Source organism: Giraffa tippelskirchi, chromosome 1, assembly GCF_054371585.1.
Source record: "Giraffa tippelskirchi isolate mGirTip1 chromosome 1, T2T-mGirTip1v1.2.pri, whole genome shotgun sequence".
Lineage (NCBI taxonomy): Eukaryota > Metazoa > Chordata > Mammalia > Artiodactyla > Giraffidae > Giraffa > Giraffa tippelskirchi.
In genome coordinates this window covers 46819846-46843018 of record NC_137275.1, presented here as the reverse complement: position 1 = coordinate 46843018, position 23173 = coordinate 46819846, and the positions used below count along the sequence as shown (strand labels likewise).

The window sequence follows — 23173 nt, the reverse complement described above, 5'->3', positions numbered from 1 at the left end:
ATATTAGAAGTGTGTTGAAAATAAAACTGTTAATCATCTGAAAAATTTAGGTGCCTCTGTGTTGCAGGCACTGAGAGATTTAGAGGTTTAAACAAAAAACAAAGGGCCTGCCCTCCGAGAACTTATATTGTTTTCTGATCTTTAAAAATCACCGTATTGTTGGTGTTTCGGTGTGTGTGCTTCAGTTCAGTCAGTTCAGTTCAGTCGCTCAGTCGTGTCCGACTCTTTGTGACCCCATGGACTGCAGCACACCAGGCCTCCCTGTTTATCACCAACTCCCAGAGTTTACCCAAACTCATGTCCATTGAGTCGGTGATGCCATCCAACCATCTCACCCTCTGTCGTCCCCTTCTCTTGCCTTGTCTTAGTCGTGTGTAACTCTTGCAACCCTTTGGACTTCAGCCCTCCAGGCTCCTCTGTCTGTGGGATTTTTTCAGGCAGGAATACTGGAGTGGGTTGCCATTTCCCTCTCCAAGAGATTTTCCCAACCCAGGAATCAAATTGGCATCTCTCATGTCTCCTGCATTGCAGGCGGAGTCTTTACCCACTGAGCCATCTGGGATGTTGGGAGTTTAAAAATGCTAGCTGATGTTAATATTTTAGCATTATCTCATAAATCCATGGTATTTCATTATTCTTGAAACTAAATATTAGTGGCCTTCTAAGGTATTAACCTTATTTATGTGTGACATTTTCTGAAGTAGTTCTTGAAATTCACTTTCTAATACATAGTTAATCCGTATTCTATTTGGTGGTCATTGGTAAGTTGTTATAACTGGGAGTAAAATCCAGTATTTGAGAGGTAGACTCTGGGGCTACTTACCTTGTTTTAATCCCAGAAATACTAGAAACTGGGTGACCTTGAACTAGTTACTTAACCTGCCTAAGCCAGTTTTTCTCATTTGTAAGAGGTGGGGAGTGGGGCATAGTGCATTCATAGTACCAACTACATAACATTGATATAAAAATTAAATGACTTATGAATTGATAAAGCCTCCGGTAAATCTGGCTAGGTTGGTCATAACTTTCCTTCCAAGGAGTAAGCGTCTTTTAATTTCATGGCTGCAGTCACCATCTGCAGTGATTTTGGAGCCCCAAAAAATAAAGTCAGCCATCTAGACAGCATATTAAAAAGCAGAGACATTACTTTGTCAACAAAAGTCCGTCTGGTCAAGGCTGTGGTTTTTCCAGTAGTCCTGTATGGATGTGAGAGTTGGACTATAAGGAAAGCTGAGAGCCAAAGAATTGATGCTTTTGAACTGTGGTGTTGGAGAAGACTCTTGTGAGTCCCTTGGACTGCAAGGAGATCCAACCAGTCCATCCTAAAGGAGATCAGTCCTGGGTGTTCATTGGAAGGACTCATGTTGAAGCTGAAACTCCAGTACTTTGGCCAGCTGATGTGAAGAGCTGACTCATTTGAAAAGACCCTGATGCTGGGAAAGATTGAGGGCAGGGGGAGAAGGGGATGACAGAGGATGAGATGGTTGGATGGCATCACTGACTCAATGGACGTAAGTTTGGGTGAACCCTGGGAGTTGGTGATGGACAGGGAGGCCTGGCGTGCTGTGGTTCATGGGGTCACAAAGAGTCAGACACAACTGAGTGACTGAACTGAGTCAATAAATCTGAGCTACTCTGTGCCAGTGATATTCATTGTATAAATTGTTTTTAGTGTTTTTTTCAGAGAAGTACTAATGAATGTCAAAAAGAAAAATTCATTCATAATCATACTTTCTTTAGATTTGTTAAAGTAGGAAGTAGCAGTCCACATTTTCCACCTTTTCACCTCTCTGCAGCCAACTCCCACCAGTGGAATTACTATTAATAATCGAATATATTCTTCCCAATTTTCCCCAGTGCTTATGCATTGACATAAAAGCTGGGTGACATTGAACAAAATGGGTCTAGAAGCAAAATGGGTAGCTTTCCTCAGTGATCAATGCAAGGAAATAGAGGGAAACAATAGAATGGGAAAGTCTAGAAATCTTGTCAAGAAAATTAGAGATACCAGGGGAACATTTCATGCAGAGATGGGCACAATAAAGGACAGAAATGGTATGCACCTAGTAGAAGCAGAGGATATTAAGAAGAGGTGGCAAGAATACACAGAAGAACTACACAAAAAAGATCTTCACGACCCAGATAATCACAATGGTGTGATCACTCACCTAGAGCCAGACATCCTGGAATGCGAAGTCAAGTGGGCCTTAGGAAGCATCACTATGAACAAAGCTAGTGAAGGTGATGGAATTCCAGCTGAGCTATTTCAAACCTAAACGATGACGCTGTGAAAGTGCTGCACTCAATATGCCAGCAAGTTTGGAAAATGCAGCAGTGGCCACAGGACTGGAAAAGGTCAGCTTTCAATCCAATCCCAAAGAAAGGCAATGCCAAAGAATGCTCAAACTACCGCACAATTGCACGCATCTCACGTGCTAGTAAAGTAATGCTCAAAATTCCCCAAGTCAGGCTTCAACAGTACGTGAACCGTGAACTTCCAAATGTTCAAGCTGGATTGAGAAAAGGCAGAGGAACCAGAGATCAAATTACCAACACCCGCTGGATCATCAAAAAAGCAAGAGAGTTCCAGAAAAATATCTATTTCTGCTTTATTGACTATGCCATAGCCTTTGACTGTGTGGATCACAATAAACTGGAAAATTCTGAAAGAGATGGGAATACCAGACCATCTGACCTGCCTCCTGAGAAATCTGTATGCAGGTCAAAAAGCAACAGTTAGAACTGGAAGTGGGACAACAGACTGGTTCCAAAGTGGGAAAGGAGTATGTCAAGGCTGTATATTGTCACCCTGCTTATTTAACTTCTATGCAGAGTACATCATGAGAAATGCTGGGCTGGAAGAAGCACAAGCGGGAATCAAGATTGCCGGGAGAAATATCAATAACCTCAGATATGCAGATAACACCACCCTTATGGCAGAAAGTGAAGAAGAACTAAAGAGCCTCTTGATGAAAGTGAAAGAGGAGAGTGAAAAAGTTGGCTTAAAACTCAACATTCAGAAAAGTAAGAGCAGGGCATCTGGTCCCATCACTTCATGGCAAATAGACAGGGAAACAGTGGAAACAGTGGCTGACTTTATTTTTTGGGGCTCCAAAATCACTGCAGATGGTGATTGCAGCCATGAAATTAAAAGACACTCCTTGGAAGAAAAGCTATGACCAACCTAGACAGCATTTTAAAAAGCAGAGACTTACTTTGTCAACCAAGGTCTATCTAGTCAAAGCTATGGTTTTCCCAGTGGTCATGTATGGATGTGAGAGTTGAACTATAAAGAAAGCTGAGAGCCAAAGAATTGATGCTTTTGAACTGTGGTGTTGGAGAAGACTATTCAGAGTCCCGTGGACAGCAAGGAGATCCAACCAGCCCTTCCTAAAGAAAATCAGTCCTGAATATTCATTGGAAGGAGTGATGTTGAAGCTGAAACTTTAATAGTTTGGCCACCTGATGCGAAGAACTGACTCATTTGAAAAGACCCTAATGCTGGGAAAGATTGAGGGCAGGAGGAGAAGGGGATGACAGAGGATGAGATGGAAGGCATCACTCAATTGACATGAGTTTGAGTAAACTCCAGGAGTTGGTGATGGACAGGGAGGCCTGGCATGTTACAGTCCATGGGTTCGAAAAGAGTTGGACATGACTGAGCGACTGAATTAAGGTGATTGAGTTTGCCTGAAGGATGGTTTATAAGTGCTATATCCTGACCAGTGAGAGTAATACCGCAGCAACAAATAAGTAGATGCCGGAAATTCTAGCTGTATATTTAGGCTGTGAGAAAAGAAGAAAGTTTCTACTAGCTTTAGTTCTATGTCTGAGAAGGAAATACAACCTCAGTTTGAGTCTACCACATAAATTCTCAAAGCTAGTTAAGATTGGCAATGAACATTGTCACTTAGCTTGCAGTTTTAAAACATCGTACATGCCCATACCCTGTGGCATTATGCCTCCACTGTCACTCTTGACAGTTACACTATCCCTTTTTCTTCACATGACTCACTCTAGATCATCCTGCAAGACCCACTCCTCAAGCTCCTCCAGAGCTAAATGTCCCAGCTATTTGCTCCCCATATAGCCTGTGCATACCCATCTTATAAAATTGCTGTTTGTGTCTCTTTGCATTTTGACTATAGCTTTCTAAGGGAATAACCATAACTTAATCACTTTGGTAATCACATGGTAACTCGCATAAATCAAGATCAGTATGTCTCAGTGGTAAAGAATCTGCCTGCCAATGCAGGATACCCAGGTTCAATCCCTCGGTTGGGAAGATCCCCTGGAGGAGGAATTGGCAACCTACACCAGTATTCTTGCCTGGAAGATCCCACGGACAGAAGAGCCTGATGGGCTCCAGTCCATGAGGCCTCAGAGAATCGGATGCCACTGAGCGACTGAGCACACACACAGCCAGCTATTGGGGAAATTAGCCACTTTTTAAAATCTAGCATGAACTCCAAATGGGGAATAGTGAAGTTAATTCAGTTATAAAATTAACCTCATTTGGATTTTGTTCCAATGTAGAGTGGAGAGTAAATAAACTTGTCCCTTAGAAGAATTCTATTTACTATGTTTGAAAGAAAAACAAAATCCTTAACCCTAGTATTCAAGTCTGTCTTCTCTCCCTACTTTCACAAATTCTCAGCAACTTTCCTTATACCTTTCTTCATAGAAAAAGTAGAGGTCATTAAGCGTGAATTAGGTATCTCAGTTCCTTCTTATGTCATCTTCACCTGCTTTCTTCTGACTTTACATGAAGCAGTAACTCCCTTCCTTGTAATAGTAGTCCTTTCATCTGTGTTCTTAATTCCATTCCTTGCTACTTCTCAATAGCTTCAACCAACACTCTCCATTCTCTCTTCTCTCCCCTCCCTTGCCTTCTCCATGGGCTTCTTCCCTGCATGCTGTGTGTGTGTCCAATTCTTTCTTTTTTCCTGCCCAGTTCTTTCATCCTTACTTTCCTTTGCCTTCCCTTCCCTCGCAGTGGCTACTTTCACCCTTTATTCCTTTCAGAGCTAAACTTCATGAGATAGACTCCTTCTTCAACTTCTAATCATGCCTTAACCCACTGGAGGTCTCACTTTCTTCTTTACTCTCCATGTCAACAATTTCATATTCTCTACTTAAGAGCAGACATCCTAATAACCACATACCACAGACATGATCCCTTTGTGGCTTTTGTTACTCTGATGACTCCCTTTTTAAAAAAAAAAAAAAATTATTTTTAATTGAAGGATAATTGCTTTATAGAATTTTGTTAGTTTGTTCCAGACATCAACATGAATCAGCCATAGGTATACATATGTCCCCTCCCTCTTGAACCTCCTCCCATCTCCCTCCCCATCCCACCTCTGTAGGTTGTTACAGAGCACGTGTTTGAGTTCCCTGAATCATACAGCAAATTCCCATTGGCTATCTATTCGATGTACGGTAATGTAAGTTTCCATGTTATTCTCTCCATACATCCCACCCTCTCCTTCCTTCCTCCCCTGGCCCACCATGTCTGAAGTCTATTCTCTATATCTGTATCTCCATTGCTGCTCTGGAAATGATTTCATCAGTATCAGCTTTCTAGATTCCATATATATACATTAGTATACAACATTTATCTTTATTTTTCTGACTTACTTCACTCTGTATAACAGGCTCTAGGTTCCTCCATCTCATTAGAACTGACTCAAATTGTTCCTTTTGATGGCTGAGTAACATTCCACTGTATGTATGAACCACAGCTTCTTTATCCATTCATCTGTTGATGGACGTCTAGGTTGCTACCATGTTCTAGCTGTTGTAAATAGTGTAAATATTTTGAAATTTCCTTCTTTCTTGATTTCTCTGACATTTCCTCTTAGATCTTACTTTACTTCTCTATCACCTTGAAGTCTCTTTCCCTAAGGAATCTCATATCCTTACCAGGTGTCAGCTGCTCTCTTTGTGCCTAGGACTTGTAGGCACTATATTTCTACTTGTGAACTTCTGATCAAAACCCTCAAAATGCTGGACCTCTTCAATTTTATATCCTACTTAAAACTTTTCAAACTAGATTTATTATCTTCCCCATGATACATCCAGTTACTTCCAAAATCTGGGACATGGTAAAAAATGCCATTCACCATGAAGGTTTGAAACCACAGCATCATCCTTGATAACTTCTTTGTGTATAATAAGTCGGAATACTTGTCTCTAATACCCAAAGATGTCTTGATTTAATCTCATTTTATCCCTCCTTTTTGCTGCTGTCTTGATTGTGACCATCTGTATCCCTCCCCTGAATTATTTCAATATATTTCCATTGGTTTCCTGCCCTTCCTTTTTCTAACCAGCCTGACACCCAACAGTCCATCCATTACTCTGTAGCAGAATTTAGCAAGTAGAAATAGGCTCATAGTCTTCTATGAACCTTGAGTGATTTTCCATTCTTTTTTTTTTATGAAATGAAAATCCTTATTTCTAGGAATGGCAGTAGGACTGAACCTTCAAAATATGATTCCTGCCTACCTTTTGGGTCTTCTGTTTCTTCCCTCCATGGAAGAGTAAACTGATATATTCAGACACTAAAGAAAAACTGTTAAAGCAAACCATTGATTTATCTTTCATGGTAAACTAACAAACTCTTTAGGTAATTAAGGAATTCTTTTAGTTGGATTCAACTTTGTATATAAGGTATTTTGGGAGAATATATCCTGAAAATATTCTTCTTAGGTAGCCCTTTGGATGAATGATTTCTTGAAATAACAATATAATTCTGTGTAGCAGAAGTATATGAGTGTTGGCTTGATGTGGCATTTCTATTTAATATGATGCATTCATTCTTAATATATAGGTCATATAGCTTTTAGAATATAGCTATCTCCTAAGCTTCTTGACAACAAATTTGAATATTTAGCTCTATAATAGAAAATAAATATTTACTTTAAAAATAAGTGCCTTTTTATGACAAATACTAGTTCTTTACAGATACATGGGAGATAATAAGGAAATGAGACAGGTCTAAGACCTTGTTGGAATCATCGGATGCGAAATGCTGCTTAACTAGTTATATGGTTTTCTATGATACAAATTTCCTATTCTACTCCCAGGAAAATGCTTTGTGGAATCCAATTCATTCCATTTTTTATGAAAAGCCATGAGAACTTTGAGCAGGGCATTTAAGGCAAATCAACCTCAATTAATGTGACTTTCTTTTAAAAATAATTGAATATATAGAATGAAAAAACTGCACTTTCAAAAAGGGTTAAAAATTCTCGTTTTCCTTTCTAGGGATCAGCTATAGCCAACTCAGAACTGTTTTAACCAGTATTTCTATTAAATGATAATTAGGGGTGTTAATGGGGTTTCCCAGGTGGCTCAAGTGATAAAGAATCTGCCTGCCAACGCAGGAGATGCAAGAAAACCGGGGTTCAATCCCTGGGTCAGAAAGATGCCCTGGAAAAGGAAATGGAAACCCACTCCAGTGTGCTTGCCTAGGAAATCCTATGGACAGAGGAGTCTGGCAGGCTAAAGTCCATGGGGTCGCAAAGAGTTGGACACAACTTAGTGACTGAATACATACAGTGCAGGTGTTAATATGCTGGTATAATGATTTTTTAAATGTCTGGGTATTTATTTTACTTCTTTTGAGTTCATTTTACTCATCCTATCTACCATATGAGAAGCTCTCTAAGAGCAGATAATGTGTCTTGTGCACTTTTGGATCCTTGATACCTGATATGGAGAGCATGCAGGAATTGCTTCATTTATTAATAAACCCATCCAGTGTTAATTTTAATTTTATTCCAGAATTACTCAATTAACATAATGGTTCAAAATCTCACAGGAAAAAAAGAATTGAAAAAATATCTTTTGGATGCTTTGTAACTAAATTTGCAGATGAAGCAAGTTGTGGAATTTTAAGTTTTACAAATTCTCTGGCTTCCCCTTTTAGCATTTAACAGATTTAAATTACCCTAATACTTTAAATTATAAACTAAAATAAAAAAAAACCTATTATGTGAGTTTTGGGCTTGAGATTCTTTTTAAACTTTTTTATTTTCAATTTTAGGAAAGAGAAAAAATATGTGGACAGATGCTGGAAAGATGTTACTGTTGGGGACTTTATTCACCTTTCCTGTAATGAGGTCATTCCTGCAGATATGGTTTTACTCTTTTCCACTGATCCAGATGGAATCTGTCACATTGAGACTTCTGGTCTTGATGGAGAGAGCAATTTAAAACAGAAGCAGGTGGTTCGGAGATATGCAGACCAGGTAAAAAATGTGTTCTCTGTTGGTGATATTAACATTTTCTTTTCAGAAGATGACTGAGCTCATTTTCACATGTACAGATAAAGAGATGTTTCAAATTTATTTTTACCTTTACAAAATAGAAGTCTCGAGGGCTTAATGTAATTCCAGAATCAATGGAAGTGTGCCATATTTCATAGATAACAGGATATAATGACTTCAGAGTTCAGACATTACTTTCTGACAATCACATATTTCTGGGAATTGAATGTACAAAACCGAACAGTTTTGGAAAATTCTTTTGTAATAGAAATGATGATCAACTTCTGTTTTTCTTAAGCTTCTATTTGAATGTTGTTTTATTAAAGCTGGAGATATCATTTGGTCATTGTTCCTAAAATCTGGTAATTACTTATGTATCAAGGCCTTTTAAGATGTTCATAACTTCTCAGCCACAGTGCTCTGACTCTTGATGTGCTGTGGTGAGGGAAATAAGAACTTTGAATTTATATTAACACAAGTTTGAGTAAAACTCAAACAGTTCTCTCATTCAATTACTGTGTGGTTTGGGGGAGGTCACTTAAACACTTTATGCCGAAGTTTATTTATCTTAAAGTGGAAATGATGACACCTCCGTCATAGCCTTGTTGTATGAAGTAATGTATATAAATGTATATAAATGAAGTAATGTACATAAAAATATCATGCAAAGTGACTATCAGTTTTCCTTTCCTTTCTCTGGAAGCACTTAAAATGAGATATTTTAAAATGTAACTTTTTTTTTTTTTACTTGAACTACTATTAAGTCAACTTTCTTACAAACCAAAAACATTGTAACCTCATAGTATCCTTATCTTTGGTAAATTTGATATTGTTACATTAAGTCCATCTTTCTACCTGTAGATAAATTTAGATCCTTTATGATTGTTATGCCTCTCAACTTCCTGTCATTGTCACATTTGTAAGCATTTTCACACTTAACACATTGGTAACTATCCTCTACCACTTGGAAATTACATACCACTAAATACCTACTTTGAGGGTGATACCAGTTGATTAATCAGCATACTGTACATTCAGTTAAGGGTAAGCTTGACAGAATGTGGTCCACTGGAGAAGGGAATGGTAAACCACTTCAGTATTCTTGCCTTGAGAACCTCATTCTGCTGCGTCACTTCAGTCGTGTCCGACTCTGTGCGACCCCATAGACGGCAGCCCACCAGGCTCTTCCGTCCCTGGGATTCTCCAGGCAAGAACACTGGAGTGGGTTGCCATTTCCTTCTCCAATGCATGAAAGTGAAAAGTGAAAGTGAAGTCGCTCAGTCATGTCAGACTCTTAGCGACCCCCTGGACTGCAGCCCACTAGGCCCCTCCGTCCATGGGATTTTCCAGGCAAGAGTACTGGAGTGGGGTGCCATCATGAACAGTAATGAAAAGGCAAAAGATAGGACACTGAAAGATGATCTCCCCAGGTCAGTAGATGCCCACTGTGCTACTGGAGATCAGTGGAGAAATAACTCCAGAAAGAATGAAGGGATGGAGCCAAAGCAAAAACAACACCCATTTGTGAATGGGACTGGTGATAGAAGCAAGATTCGATGCTGTAAAGAGCAATATTGCATAGGAACCAGGAATGTTAGGTCCATGAATCAGGGCAAATTGGAAGTGGTCAAACAGGAGATGATAAGAGTGAACATTGACATTCTAGGAAATCAGTGAACTAAGATGGACTGGAATGGGTGAATTTAACTCAGATGACCATTATATCTACTACTGTGGGCAGGAATCCCTTAGAAGAAATGGCGTATCCATCATAGTCAACAAGAGTCCGAAATGTAGTACTTGGATGCGATCTCAAAAATGACAGAATGATCTCTGTTCGTTTTCAAGGCAAACCATTCAGTATCACGGTAATTCAAGTCTATGCCCCAACCAGTAATGCTGAAGAAGCTGAAGTTGAATGGTTCTACGAAGACCTACAAGACCTTCTAGAATTAACACCCAAAAAAGATGTCCTTTTCATTATAAGGGACTGGAATGCAAAAGTAGGAAGTCAAGAAACACCTGGAGTAACAGGCAAGTTTGGCCTTGGAGTATAGAATGAAGCAGGGCAAAGGCTAATAGAGTTTTGCCAAGAGAACGCACTGGTCATAGCAAACACCCTCTTCCAACAACACAAGAGAAAACTCTGCACATGGACATCACCAGATGGTCAACATTGAAATCAGATTGATTATATTCCTTGCAGCCAAAGATGGAGAAGCTCTGTACAGTCAGCAAAAACAAGACCGGGAGCTGACTGTGGATCAGATCATGAACTGCTGCTGCTGCTGCTAAGTCGCTTCAGTCGTGTCCGACTCTGTGCGACCCCATAGACGGCAGCCCACCAGGCTCCGCCATCCCTGGAATTCTCCAGGCAAGAATACTGGAGTGGGTTGCCATTTCCTTCTCCAGTGCATGAAAGGGAAAAGTGAAAGTGAAGTCGCTCAGTCATGTCTGACTCTTAGCAACCCCATGGACTGCAGCCTACCAGGCTCCTCCGTCCATGGGGTTTTCCAGGCAAGAGTACTGGAGTGGGGTGCCATTGCCTTCTCCGATCATGAACTCCTTATTGCCAAATTCAGAATGAAATTGAAGAAAGTGGGGAAAACCACTAGACCATTCAGGTATAACCTAAATCAAATCCCTTATGACTATACAGTAGAAGTGAGAAATAGATTTAAAAGACTAGATCTGATAGACAGAATACCTGATGAACTATGGATGGAGGTTCGTGACATTGTACAGGAGACAGGAATCAAAAGAGGAAAGCACAAGCTGGAATCAAGATTGCCGGGAGAAATATCAATAACCTCAGATATGCAGATGACACCACCCTTATGGCAGTAAGTGAAGAACTAAAGAGCCTCTTGATGAAAGTGGAGAGTGAAAAAGTTGGCTTAAAGCTCAACATTCAGAAAAGTAAGATCATGGCATCCGGTCCCATCACTTCATGGCAGATAGATGGGGAAACAGTGGAAACAGTGGCTGACTTTATTTTTCTGGGCTCCAAAATCACTGCAGATGGCGACTGCAGCCATGAAATTAAAAGACGCTTACTTCTTGGAAGGAAAGTTATGACCAACCTAGACAGCATATTAAAAAGCACAGACATTACTTTGCCAACAAAGATCCGTCTAGTCAAGGCTATGGTTTTTCCAGTGGTCATGTATGGATGTGAGACTTGGACTGTGAAGAAAGCTGAGCACAGAAGAATGATGCTTTTGAACTGTGGTGTTGGAGAAGACTCTTGAGAGTCCCTTGGACAGCAAGGAGATCCAACCAGTCCATCCTAAAGGAGATCAGTCCTGGGTGTTCATTGGAAGGACTGATGTTGAAGCTGAAACTCGAATACTTTGGCCACCTGATGCGAAGAGCTGACTCATTTGAAAAGACCTTGATGCTGGGAAAGATTGGGGGCAGGAGGAGAAGGGGACTACAGAGGATGAGATGGCTGGATGGCATCATTGACTCGATGGACATGGGTTTGGGTGGACCTAGAGAGTTAGTGATGGACAGAGAAGCCTGGCGTGCTGCGATTCATGGGGTCACAAAGAGTCGGACGCGACTGAGCGACTGAACTGAAGGGTAAGCTCCAGACTCTGATGGCCTCAATTATAATCCTGACTCTAAAAACCTTCTTGGTTTGAAACCTTTAGAAAATTACTGGTCCTCTTTGTGTGTCTCTTTCCTCATCTGTTAATTAGGCCTAATTATAGTATCTAGTGAAGAAGAAAATAGATAAGTTTTTGAAGGGCCTAATATAGATTCTAACTCATCAGAAGAACTCAGTAAATATTAATTATTAGCAAGCCAAATCACACGATCATATGACTCATATTTTTCAAATGTTTGCTGATACACATATCAATACTTTGAGATATATCAGTAGCATTTATCTTATTATCCAAAAACTGTATTAAAAGGAAAGGACATAAGGTTGATGTGGCTTGTTCTTAGTGAATCCATGCATTATAGAAGCCATGCCTATTGTCTATAAGACACTGTTTATTCACTCGTTGGTTTCATAAAGCATTTTAAAATTATTTTTTGACCTATTAGAGAATTTTGTGAGATACATCTAGATTTAATTTTTTAAATAAAATTTGCTAAGATTAAATGCATGCATGCTCAGAATACTTATATACATGTATGTATGCATGCTAAGTCACTTAAGTTGTGTTAAGTGACTGACTCTTTGTTACCCTGTGGACTGTAGCCTGCCGGATTCTTCTGTCTGTGGGATTCTCCAGGCAAGAATACTGGAGTGGGTTGCCATGCCCTCCTCCAGGGGATCTTCCTGGACACAGGGATTGAACCCATACCTCTTGTTTCCTGCATTAGCAGATGGGTTCTTTACCACTAGTGCCACCTGGGAAGCCTATGTTACATATATGTATGTATGTGTGTGTGTATGTGTATGTATACACACTTAATCTCATAAACTACCTATATGGTTAAAGAACAATAAGAAAAGTATTTTCAGGTTTTCAGTGTCTTCCCGATAAAAGAGTGTGTATTATAGGAGAAGCTGCCTCCCGCAGGGAGTCCTGCATGCATTTCAGTGTACGGTTCAGGCATTCTTATCACCTGAAGATATTTATTAATGCTCTAGGACCATTCTCATCTTATTTATTCATTCATAATTATGTGTGTGCTTTCCTTTATTTGGGCAATTTGTGACATACGTTTTGTGACATGAATACCTTAATTTTATCTTAATAATTGAAAGGATAAACACTTAAATCTCAAGATTTAACCTTTAATTTTTGTGTGGTAATTTTTCAAATATATATATTTTTAGGACTCTGAAGTTGATCCTGAGAAATTCTCCAGTAGGATAGAATGTGAAAGTCCAAACAATGACCTCAACAGATTCCGAGGCTTCCTGTGAGTGATACAAGACTTTCCTTTGTGGGTGTGAATGGAAGTGTATGTTGCAGTGATATTTAACTAAAAGAAAACAAACAAACTTGTGTACTTATAGCCAAGTTAAATCACTAAAGGCTGAAAGTTAAGCCACCTATAAATTTGGCTTATTTTAATTATTTGATAAATATTTACTTATGTATATTTTTTAAGACAACAACAAAATCTTGTTCTTAAAATAACCCTAGAATCTCTTTCAGTGATATATGAATGATTTACATGAGCTCCAGGTTAAGCCCAAGACATGTTAGTTATTTGGAAGGAAGTGTTTGGACAGACATGGCAGTTTAAGTGACATGATAGGATGGTGTCCGTCTATCCTATTAGAATTAAAATAGGTGGGCAACTCCGCTGGTAAAAGTTAGCCAATGACTTTGAAACACTTTTAAGAAAAAGTATGGGAATCCACAACAGCGTCCATCTGGAGACTTCCTATGGCATTTACATCCCTTTCCAATGGAAGCTAGAATTTAGGGTCTTACCTGATTCTGGCTGGCTTCTGCCACTTAAGTGCTTTATTTTTTGATCCAAGTTACTGACTCTTTTTATCCTTCCTGATGTTTAAGAGAAGTCAATTAGACCTACTTCATAGTGGTGATCTTGTGAGAAGATGGCAGAGAAAAAATAAGTTCCTAAGTCATCTTTTGAGACCAGAATCATCCTGATACCATTACTTGATACCAAAAGAATACAGAGACATTTAAAGGAAGATTTATAGCCCTCATGAACATAGTTGCAAAAAATTTACACAGATTAATAGCAAATCAAACCCAACAATATATAAAGAGGAAAGTAATAATGACTCAGTGGACTTATACCAAAAATGCAGTGTTGGCTTAACATTAGAAGATCAAACAATGTAATTTATAATATTAGCAAACCATAATTAACAAATGAAGAAGAAAAACCAGGTGAGAGTCTCCTGGACATAGAAAAACTTTGACAAAATCTAACTTCCATTTTTGCAAATTGAAAACAGAAGGGAACTTTCTCTTCTTAATGATGGGCATCTATGAAAACCACACAGCTAGCATCATGCTTAATGTGCTGTGTGGTCAGTTGCTCAGTCGTGCCTGACTCTTTTTGAATCCACGGACTCTAGCCTGCCAGGCTCCTCCATCCATGGGTATTCTCCAGGCAAGAATACTGGCATGGCTAATTGTGAAGGACTAAACATCTTTCCCCTAAGATCAAGAACAAGACATGAATATTATCCTTTACCACTTTTATTCAAGACTGTCTTGGAGATCCTAGCTAATGTAAAGAAAATGAAATGAAAGCAGCAAGTGATAAAGTAGTAAAACTATCTTTTATTCATTGATGATATGATGGTCTTTGTAGAAAACCTGATGAAATCTATTAAAAAGCAACTGGAATTAATAACTCAGTTTAGCAGCATTGTAGGAAATAAGATCAATATAAAAATAATAATTGTATTTCTGTACATACCAATGAACGTTCAGATTTCGAAACTTTTTAAAAAATCAATTTACAATAGCATCAGGTAGGACTTGTGTTCGGAATATATGTCTTTCTTTATTATTAAATAAAATGTCTATTATTTGCTTATTGTTAAATCAACAATACAATTTTAAAATGATCAAAAATATTGGACACTTCACCAAAGACAATACATGGACAATAGATATCTGTGTGAAAAGATGCAAGTTAAAGCCTCAGGACTTTAAAAGGACTGACTATACCAACTTTTCACAAGAATGTAGAGAAACTAGAATATGCATATATTGCTAGTGGAAATGGAGAAAGCACAATCACTTTAGAAAATAGTTTGGAAATTTCCTAAAAAATTAAATACACACCTACTGTATGATCTGGTTATTCTACTCCTAAGTAGTTACTCAAGGGAAAACATTTATCCATATACTAACCTGGACACTAATTTTCAGAGCTGCTTTATTTGTAATAGCCCCAAATATTCCATCAACAGGTAAATGGATAATGATAGAGCCATACAATGAATACTACTCTGCAGCAAAAAGGAATTCACTAGTGATACATGCACCAACTGGAGAAGGCAATGGCAACCCACTCCAGTACTCTTGCCTGGAAAATCCCATGGAAGGAGGAGCCTGGTAGGCTGTAGTCCATGGGGTCGCTAAGAGTCAGACATGACTGAGCGACTTCACTTTCACTTTTCCTGTTCATGCACTGGAGAAGGAAATGGCAACCCACTCCAGTATTCTTGCCTGGAGAATCCCAGGGATGGCGGAGCCTGGTGGGCTGCCGTCTCTGGGGTCGCACAGAGTCGGACACGACTGAAGCGACTTAGCAGCAGCAGCAGTAGCAGCAGCATATGCACCAACATGGATGCATCTCAAAATAATGTTGAGTGAAAGAAGCCAGACAAAAAAGAATATATACTATATGATTTGATTTATATAATTTCTCAAATAAAAAAGCTAATTCATAGAGATGGAAAGCAGATAGTGGGTGCCTGGGAGAGGGAGGAGAGGAAGAAAAGATTACAGAAACACATAAGGAAACCTTAGGGAGCGATGGATATGTTCATTTTTCTAGTTGTAGTGATGTTTCACAGGGGAAACGTCAAAACATCAACTTTTGCACTTTAAATGTGTACAGTATATGTATTACTGAATGATTCTTGTTATTCTTCAATCAAGTTGTTTAAAATTGTAGAGAAAGAATTGTCAAGATGGAAGTTTAGAACATAGTGGTAGCATCTTTAAGTAGCATCTGATACAGATGGGTGTTGGGGCAGGGACAGGAAGCTATGCAATGGGAAAAAGGGATGGATTTAGTCCAAATAAAGATAATGCCAGACTCAAACCGTCCAAAATAAGATACCAGGCAGACAGCTAAATACAAAGAATTACTGACATTCTAGGTTAAGGCACCAACACAGGTAATGACATAGAGGCCTGAGACCACAGTGCATTTATGGAGTCATAAGTGGTTTAAGTATGTTTGAAGGGTAGGTGAGCTATATAGTAGATCATAGAGAGGCGAGATGATGAAGGGAAGTTAGCAGATGCTCCTGCCATCAGAAACATGTGCATAAGTTTAAGAAGAATCATTTTCTAGGATTATTTTCTCAACTGCTGACTATTTATTCAATTTCCTGTTGTAATTGGAAGATTTAGGGGTTGTCATTTTTTCTGACCTGGACTTCCAACACCTGAGGTCTAGGTCAAAAAATACCTTACAGTCCAGTGTGTACAGCCCCTCACTGGGAACACTGACTCCCCTGACAAGCTCAGACTAGGTTCTGGCACAATGCTGGACAGAAAAGAATAGAACTTTAGCCTGTTTCTGTGTGGTCTGGAATATAGTACTCTGCACAGAATCTGAGTCAGACCATGCATAATTAGTAGAGTCAGCCCAGGTGGATACAGTAATTTTTTGTGAAATAGTTTTTATCTGCTGAACTAGATCCTTACATTTTTCCTGCTGTGTGGCCTATTTTCTAAAATTAACAGAAACTAAGATGTTCAGGCTCACTCTCTATATTATTGATGGCTTCTCTGATCTTCTTACTCTCAGGTAGCACTGACTTTTCCCTGTTTGTGCCCATGTTGTATGCTGAATATCAGATTTCTATCATAATAACTATGCTATTGTTATTATACTTAGACATTTCTGTATGAATCACCTCCTGTTAAACCACAGAGGCCAAGACTATCTAAGTTTGTTTTTCTGTTCTCAGCTTTCAGGTGGGTGTGCTGGACATATGGTACATATTATATAGGCTCTTGAATGGATGAAGGCTGTAATCAGACAGTCCCTGTCTTGCACAGAATCTGAAGGTCCCATATCATACGTGCCAAATATACACTCATCGAGTGCAGGATGTGTTTAGAGTTTGGTGCCAGGACAATCAAGATAAAAATTGGGCTTTGATGTAAAGGTGGTAAACTAGAGTGATGTAATGGTGAAAAGTGAGGATCCCAGGGTAAAAATCTTAATACACTAAGAAATTTTGTAACTGATGCTTTTGTATATTGTATCTGTTCCTGTAAAGGTTCTAGGAATAATAAATGCTATGTTGTTGAGGAGCCTAATCAAGCCTGGGATATGTGCCTGAGAAAGCTACATGGGAATGTAAATATTGGGATTAATTTCTTCATCTGTAAATCCAAGAAGTATTGATAGAATTAGGTTAAACCCAAGGACACTGCTGGTTCTGACTATGACCCCATGGGTCTCTGTGCATAAACCCATATATATGAAGGAATGTAAACACACACCTCTTAAAAGAAAATGCTTTGCAAGTTAGAGGAGTAAAATGACAAAACAGATTTGTCTATTTTCCTCCTCATATGAAGAGTAGGAAAGCTCTTCAAACTTCTCTTGAAGAGCTTTCGTTTTTCTTTTCCAGCAAGACAATGTGGATAGCAGATATAATGACAATTTCCCTATATATAACAAAGAGGAAACAGCTCATAGACTGAAGTCTGTTGCTTAGAAAATAAACTAACCTTAATGCTGAAATTTAATATGCATTTTCACAAAATATGTGAAATACCTGACTTTTTGCTTATTTTTAAAAATTTTCCAATGAATTTGCTCTGCATTTTTACCACTATAGTAATTTAATCAAGTGATTACGTTGATTATTTTAAACCTGTTTATTACAGAAGATTTCAAATATGCAAAAGTAGGAAGAAAAGTGTAATGAACACCATGGGCCCTCAACCAGTTTTAGCTATTTTATAATTTGCCAACTTTGTTTCAGTTATCCTCCCACTTCCTTCCCTGTATACCCCTGCATCACATCATTTCACTGTAAATACTTCACTATGAATATACAACAGAAAAAAAACTTTATAGAAAAATAGTCATAACATCATTATAACATTTAAGTAAATTAAGAACAATTTCTTGGTAGTATCTAATACCTAGTCTTTGTTTAAATTTCTCCAATTATCTCAAATTTTTTTTATAGTTAATATATTCTAACCAGGATCAAAACAAAGGTGTACATGTTGCCTTTAGTTGATATGTCTCTAAATTTCCCCTCCCATTCCCTCCACCACTTCTGCTGCCCTCCCCCAGCTCCCCCCTCTCCCCCCACCCCCCACATGCCACTCACTTGTTAAATAGACCAGATCATTTTGCCTGCAGAGGTTACCCCAGCAGATTTCATAGATTTGGTCAACTGCATCCTTGGGTGATGGGTAACATGTTTTTCTGGCCTTGTTTCCTGAAAACTCTTCACAGACATTTAGAATCTGATGAACAAAATACTGTCTAGAAAATGACAAATGTATATGAATGTACATACATAAACACAGGGAAATATTGTGTACAGTTTCAAAGGCTTCACAGATCCCCTGATGCCACAGACCCCTGTTTGATTCATCCTGATAGAAGCTTGATTAGATTCCCAGGGGGATGAGCAGTTTCTGTCCCTAAACTTCTGGAGGCCTTGATGTCCTGTAGTTATGTTAAGATTGGTATTGTCAGCCTTACCCTTTCATTATAAAGTTCCCCACCAGCATTCTACCTAATGATTTTAGTAGCCACTAACTATTATTGCCCAAGAATGATCCTTGATTTCACCAGGGCTGAGATAGTAATTTTCTAATTCCATTAAGAACTTTTCCCTTATCATTAAGAACTTGTCCCTCATCAGCTATTAAGTTACTCCCAAATACAATTTCTACTATAGAAAATAGTTTTCTTATTTGGATTGTCTTTTAGTTTTTGTAGTACTGCTGCTAAGTCGCTTCAGTCGTGTCCGACTCTGTGTGACCCCATAGACGGCAGCCCACCAGGCTCCTCCATCCCTGGGATTCTCCAGGCAAGAACACTGGAGTGGGTTGCCATTTCCTTCTCCAATGCATGCATGCATGCTAAGTCGCTTCAGTTGTGTCCGATTCTGTGCGACCCCGTGGACAGCAGCCCACCAGGCTCCTCCATCCACAGGATTCTCCAGGCAAGAATACTGGAGAGGGGTGCCATTTCCTAGTAGTTGGCAAACAATGAATGATAGAAAACAGTGTTAGAAACCTGTTGTGTCTTTTTTCCCAGCCAAAGTGGGAAATAACTAGATCAAGTACATCAAGATTTGAAACTTTTCCTGTGAACTGCTTAACTTTATACTCTAATCAAGAAAACTCAAAATTCATAGTGTTTATTTTTACATTCCCATTTTTGCTATTTAAAAATAAATCTATATGCTGTCTTTTTTATAGAGAACATTCCAACAAAGAACGCGTGGGTCTCAGTAAAGAGAATTTATTACTTAGAGGATGCACCATTAGAAACACAGAGGCTGTCATGGGCATTGTGGTTTATGCAGGTTGGTTACACTTCTGACTTTTCACCATCGTCTCCTCTGTGCTTTTCTGCAAGTAAACATTTTCCACTTATTCAAATGCAGTCTCTAGCAGCAGAAAGGAAATTTTGTCTTGATAATCTTAATCACTGGTCTCTGTTTTTCTAAATGGATCACAAACGGAAACTAAATTTAACAAAGTGTATTACATAACTACTTTTCATTAAATTGTCTGCCGGAGAGATTTAAAAATATGATATTTGCTACTTGGTGTTAATTTCCACATTTTCTGAATATTGTATTACCCATATAGGCCATGAAACCAAAGCAATGCTGAACAACAGCGGACCAAGATATAAGCGCAGCAAATTAGAAAGAAGAGCAAATACAGATGTCCTCTGGTGTGTCCTACTTTTGGTTATAATGTGTTTAACTGGTGCATTGGGTAGGTAGAATTTGATTATTTGCTGACATCTTTCCCTAAAGATATTCATTTTAAAGTATTATATTTTCAAAATGATATTTATGAATTTAAGTTTGACTCCAGTAAGTGGGGGTGATTATTTGCCAATAATTATTTTCTTCACATCTTCATCTCTCTCATTCTCTAATTTGAAAAGCATTAATATTGATTACATGTGGCCACAGTAGTAAAGGGACCTGGGAAGAGATGTAAAGAGAGAGAGACAGAGGCAGGAGAACATGTAGTCTTTTGAATTTGAATTTGTTTCTCAAACAGCTGGCATTCGACCAAAATATATACTGTCATCTCTCTTTCTTTAGAAATAAAGTTTTGTATTTGCATAATATATACATAGCATCTTTTTGATGTCTGTGCATTTTTTGAAAGGTCATGGAATCTGGTTGAGCAGATATGAAAACATACCCTTTTTTAATATCCCTGAGCTGGATGGACATATCATATCACCAGTGTTGGCAGGTTTCTATATGTTTTGGACCATGATCATTTTGTTACAGGTAATTTCTGTTGAGCTCATCATACAATTTTAAGATCTTTGCTACTTATCCAGGTCTGTATGGCTTTTCATCCTTTCTTTTCTCCCTTTAATGTTTTTAAATTGTTTGGTTCTTCTTAGGTCTTGATTCCCATTTCTCTCTATGTTTCCATTGAAATTGTGAAGCTTGGACAGATATATTTTATTCAGAGCGATGTGGATTTCTACAATGAGAAAATGGGTTCTACTGTTCAGTGCCGAGCCCTGAACATCACTGAGGATCTTGGACAGATTGAGTACCTCTTTTCTGATAAAACAGGAACCCTTACTGAGAATAAGATGGTTTTTCGAAGATGCAGTGTGGCAGGCTTTGATTACTGCCATGAAGAAAATGGTGAGTGTTGAGTTTCTGTGAAAATCAGCCTTGAGGTTTGTTTTTTTTGCATCCACTTAACAGTCTGGTTATTCTGGCACAGAATTGCGATATTTAATCATTGTGTACTTAATTCCTCCAGATGCTCATGGAGTTTCATATTGTCTCCTTAAAAGTTAGTAGGTCAAAAGTTAGTCAAGAGTTGGTGGATTAAAGTCAAAGAGTCTGCTTCTGTGATTTTTTTTTCTTTTGACCATGGTTTCTCTGAAAGGAAAGGAAATTGCTAGCAATTGTAGAAGGTATGGGGTTAGGTATGGTGTCCGTGATACTCTATTATAGATATTTTTGAGAATCTGATGAAACTCTATGGACCATGCGTGTGTTAGTCACTCAGTTGTGTCCACCTCTTTGTGACCCCATGGACTATAGCTTGCCAGGCTCCTCTGTCCATGGGATTCTCCAGGCAAGAATACTGGAGTGAGTTGCCATTCCCTTCTTCCTATGGACCATATCCCTTAAAAAAATATTTTTAAAATAATTCCAAAAGGGATGACAGTCTTCCCTTACCCCACCACTCAGCCCATAGGTAACCGTTGGTCCCTGGCTAAGAATGGCTATTTTAAGAAGAAATAAGATGAGTAGAACTTTTGAGGCTAAGGAAGTAAATATATAAATTTCAAGCTTTCTTTTAAGAATTGAACTTCATTAATTTTATTATTTACAAAAGTAAATATACTCTTATAAAAATAATTCTGAGAAGTGTCCAAAACAGATTAACCTAGAGGTGAATAATTGTTAATAATTTGAATATATAACCATCCATTTCTTTATGTATATTCTTATGTATGTGAAAATAAATATTTGCACATTTCTTTTATAAGTTATGTAATAATATTGCTTTGCAATTTGCTTTTTTTATTCCTCAGTATCTCATGGGCTTTTTTCTAAGTCAGTTCATGAGTTAACATGAAATTCATAGTATAGCATTGTATGTGATCAAGCTTAGTTTGCTATTATAGCTGTGTGTGTGTGTGTGTGTAAATCTACGCAGTTGTGTCCGACTCTTTGTGATCCCATGGACTGTAGCCCTCCAGGCTCCTCTGTCCATGGGATTCTCCAGGCAAGAATACTCATGTGGGTTGCCATGCCCTCGTTCAGGGGATCATCCCAACCCAAGGACTGAACCTGTGTCTCTTAGGTCTCCTGCAATGGCAGGCAGGTGCACTCAATTGGTAATGAATCCACCTGCAATGCAGAAGAAGGGTTCGATCCCTGGGTTAGGAAGATCCCCTGGAGAAAGGAAAGGCTACCCACTCCAGTATTCTGGCCTGGAGAATTCCACAGACTGTATAGTATAGTCCATGGGGTCACAAAGAGTTGGACACAACTGAGTGACTTTCACTTTCTTTACCACTAGTGCCATCTGGAAAGCCCATTATAATAGTACTTGCAATTAACATCACTTATTCATTCAGCAAATATTTTGTGAGCTCCTAACATGTGACATGAGTTTCTGATGCAGCTTAGGGTTTAAGACAAGAAGATAGACAAGATGAAAAATTATAATGTACAGAATAAAATTCATCATGCAATACCCATTTCTGTACACATATCTAAAATTGGTTTTGCTAGATCCAGAAGTATGCTCATATAGAATTTTTATAGATCTCACAAAATTTATCTCTAAAGCATTGTGCTAATTTACATTCTCACAACCAAGAAGAAGAATATCTATTTTTCATACCCAACCATAATGGGATGAAGCTATTCTTTTTAATCTGTGAGTTTTGTAGATGCAGTTAGCGTTTCAGTTGTCTTAATTTTTCTATGATTAGCAATGAGATGCTAATTTTTTATGTTCTTAGCCATTTGAATTTCCTTGACAAAGCCTTCCTATTTTACATGTCTTCCTATTTTACAAATGAGTATTTTTTATTCTTAGTAATCTGTAGGAGGATTTTATCTATTAAGGCAGGGTTGATGTTCAGCTTGTATGTCCCTGTCTAGGTTGTCTCTGGCCAGTGTCCATTTTCATTTGTGCACTTGTATTGAACCTTTGTTCAATAATTTGAATAATTTGAATTATTTGAAAATCAATAATTTGAATACTGATGCTGACATAATTCTTTTCTTCTACATGTGGCAAATACTTCTCTAGTTTGTTATTTATCACTGTATTAGTTTTCTATTGCCACATAACAAGTTACCACAAATTTGATGGCTTCAAATAACATATACTGTCTTATAGCTTCTGTGGGTCAGGAATATGGGTCCAGGTAGCTATGTCCTCCCTGAGTCTCTCAACAGGCTGATATCTAGGGGTTGGCTGGGGGTGGCTGGGGCTGTGATCTTATCTGAGGCTCAGGGTCCTCTTCTTAGTTCC

At 38.4% G+C, this 23173-nt stretch overlaps 1 protein-coding gene across 5 annotated transcripts in view; it reads left to right on the top strand.

The window, feature by feature from the left end:
• Positions 1–23173, top strand: part of ATP10D (ATPase phospholipid transporting 10D (putative)) — a 129734-nt gene that overhangs the window by 47712 nt on the left and 58849 nt on the right. For all 5 annotated transcript variants that reach the window (XR_014082179.1, XR_014082178.1, XM_081590589.1 and 2 more), the window contains 6 exons: positions 8054–8258; positions 13078–13163; positions 19379–19485; positions 19775–19906; positions 20312–20439; positions 20559–20811. Coding sequence is in view for 3 of the 5 variants with exons in the window: in XM_081590589.1 (XP_081446715.1) it covers positions 8054–8258; positions 13078–13163; positions 19379–19485; positions 19775–19906; positions 20312–20439; positions 20559–20811 (911 nt within the window). In the remaining 2 variants the exon portion in view is untranslated. The remainder of the gene's footprint in view (positions 1–8053; positions 8259–13077; positions 13164–19378; positions 19486–19774; positions 19907–20311; positions 20440–20558; positions 20812–23173) is intronic.